At 44.3% G+C, this 1580-nt stretch overlaps 1 protein-coding gene across 1 annotated transcript; it reads right to left on the bottom strand.

Annotated features, from left to right (window-relative positions):
* Nucleotides 1-584: 584 nt before the first annotated feature.
* Pmar_PMAR015227 (calcium/calmodulin-dependent protein kinase iv, putative) lies at nucleotides 585-1476 on the bottom strand (the record flags this gene model as incomplete). Its single annotated transcript, XM_002771399.1, has 4 exons — nucleotides 585-706; nucleotides 758-839; nucleotides 1315-1418; nucleotides 1468-1476. Coding segments are annotated over 4 exons (317 nt in total), but the record flags the coding sequence as incomplete, so codon positions are not given.
* Nucleotides 1477-1580: the final 104 nt, after the last annotated feature.

Below are 1580 nucleotides of genomic sequence, written 5' to 3' on the forward strand. Positions count from 1 at the left end.
GTATCGCGGCCCATAACAGGCAAAGCCGTATGAAATCATCTACGCATATACAGTGTACTATGAAATTGAATAATCATCTTATCCCAGAATCTCCACCAAAAATCAGAACAAAAAAACTAGCGGAGCGATGCAGCATTTCGTATTAATACTTATATAATATCAGTGAAAAACCATCGCTAAAATACATTCTATATTTTACACTCTTCTTTCCCTCCAACATTCGCAAGCACTAATCAGCAGCTAAAAGACTCCGTTTCGCTCCGCCATGTTTTAGCGACAATAAAGGATCATTATCAAGTCGTGGTCCTGCTGCCCGATCACCGCATGAGTATAACAACGAACTCAACGCCGGACCGTTGGGGTACCTGATGAAGACCTCAGTGTTGGAGGAGGAATGCATGCTCTCCTCAGCTAAGCTTGGGAATATATATACCAATTTGAATACAAGTGTTCAGAAACCAATAAGAATCTACCGGAGTTTTCATATTGTCACCAACGCATAAGACAGCACGAACCTGCCCAATCCCACAACTGACGCACACGTCATTTCGAATTTAGTGACAACTCTGTACGCTGTAACTTACCGTGCCTTTGCACGAGGACTCGGAGTAAGTTGCCAATCCAAGAAGTTCACATCGACACCCTCCGTAGCAGCTTCCGCCGGATGCCAGAAATCCAAATCAAGATCCACACAAACTCCATTGGGCTGAACAACGACTCTTTGAGCTTTGAGGAAATGCCGATATAAACTCCCTACCAGGGGGGTCCCCAAATCCAACCACGGGTGTTTGGTGGCCTCTTCAGCTGAGAGCCTTTGAGTCGGGTCCAGCAGTAAGCATCTGAATAAACACTTTAACACTTGATTATACTAAAAAACCAAATTGGACAACTTTCGGACCTACTTTGAATCTTACGATGAGGAACCCCAAGATTCCCCTACACAACCTCACCACGGAGAACTCGCAATTTCCGACCCAAACAAACAGCCGTAGATATAAACTCAAAACGAACAATCCATTCAACCAGTGTTCGGTGACCATACCACTCCTTCGCGACATCACGTCCGCCCCCCCCATCAGCCGTGTACACGCTATGACTTCACAGACTCCAACATAGTAGACTGTAACATAGCATACTAGACACTATGTCACTAAGTAGGATATTATGAACAACATAATATTAATTCTCAAATCCAGATGTGTACACAATCCACATAAAGTATCAAGCGCCGCGGCTACATGGACAATGTATTATTAAACTCATTATGAATAATCAATACCACGCCTTCGCAACATCACGGCCGACCTTCGTTACCTCGTTAGGAAATCCTTAGCAAAATCGCTGACCCCATTCCAACACTCATCCAGGAACTCGATCGGTTCATGAAAGGCATTCAGAGGATAGAAAGGCTCATATCCCTAATAAAATACATGCGTCATTTTCTCAGCGGAGCGAAGCACCTCCTACACATAACATAGTAAAAGCCATAATTCCCAAAGCAAACATGTCCACCGCACCATCGTAATTTTTCCTCGCCAATTGCTCTGGCGCGAAGTAACCCGACGTGCCTAAACACCAAA

The sequence above is a fragment of the Perkinsus marinus genome (genome assembly GCF_000006405.1).
Source record: "Perkinsus marinus ATCC 50983 genomic scaffold scf_1104296962872, whole genome shotgun sequence".
Taxonomy (NCBI): domain Eukaryota; phylum Perkinsozoa; order Perkinsida; family Perkinsidae; genus Perkinsus; species Perkinsus marinus.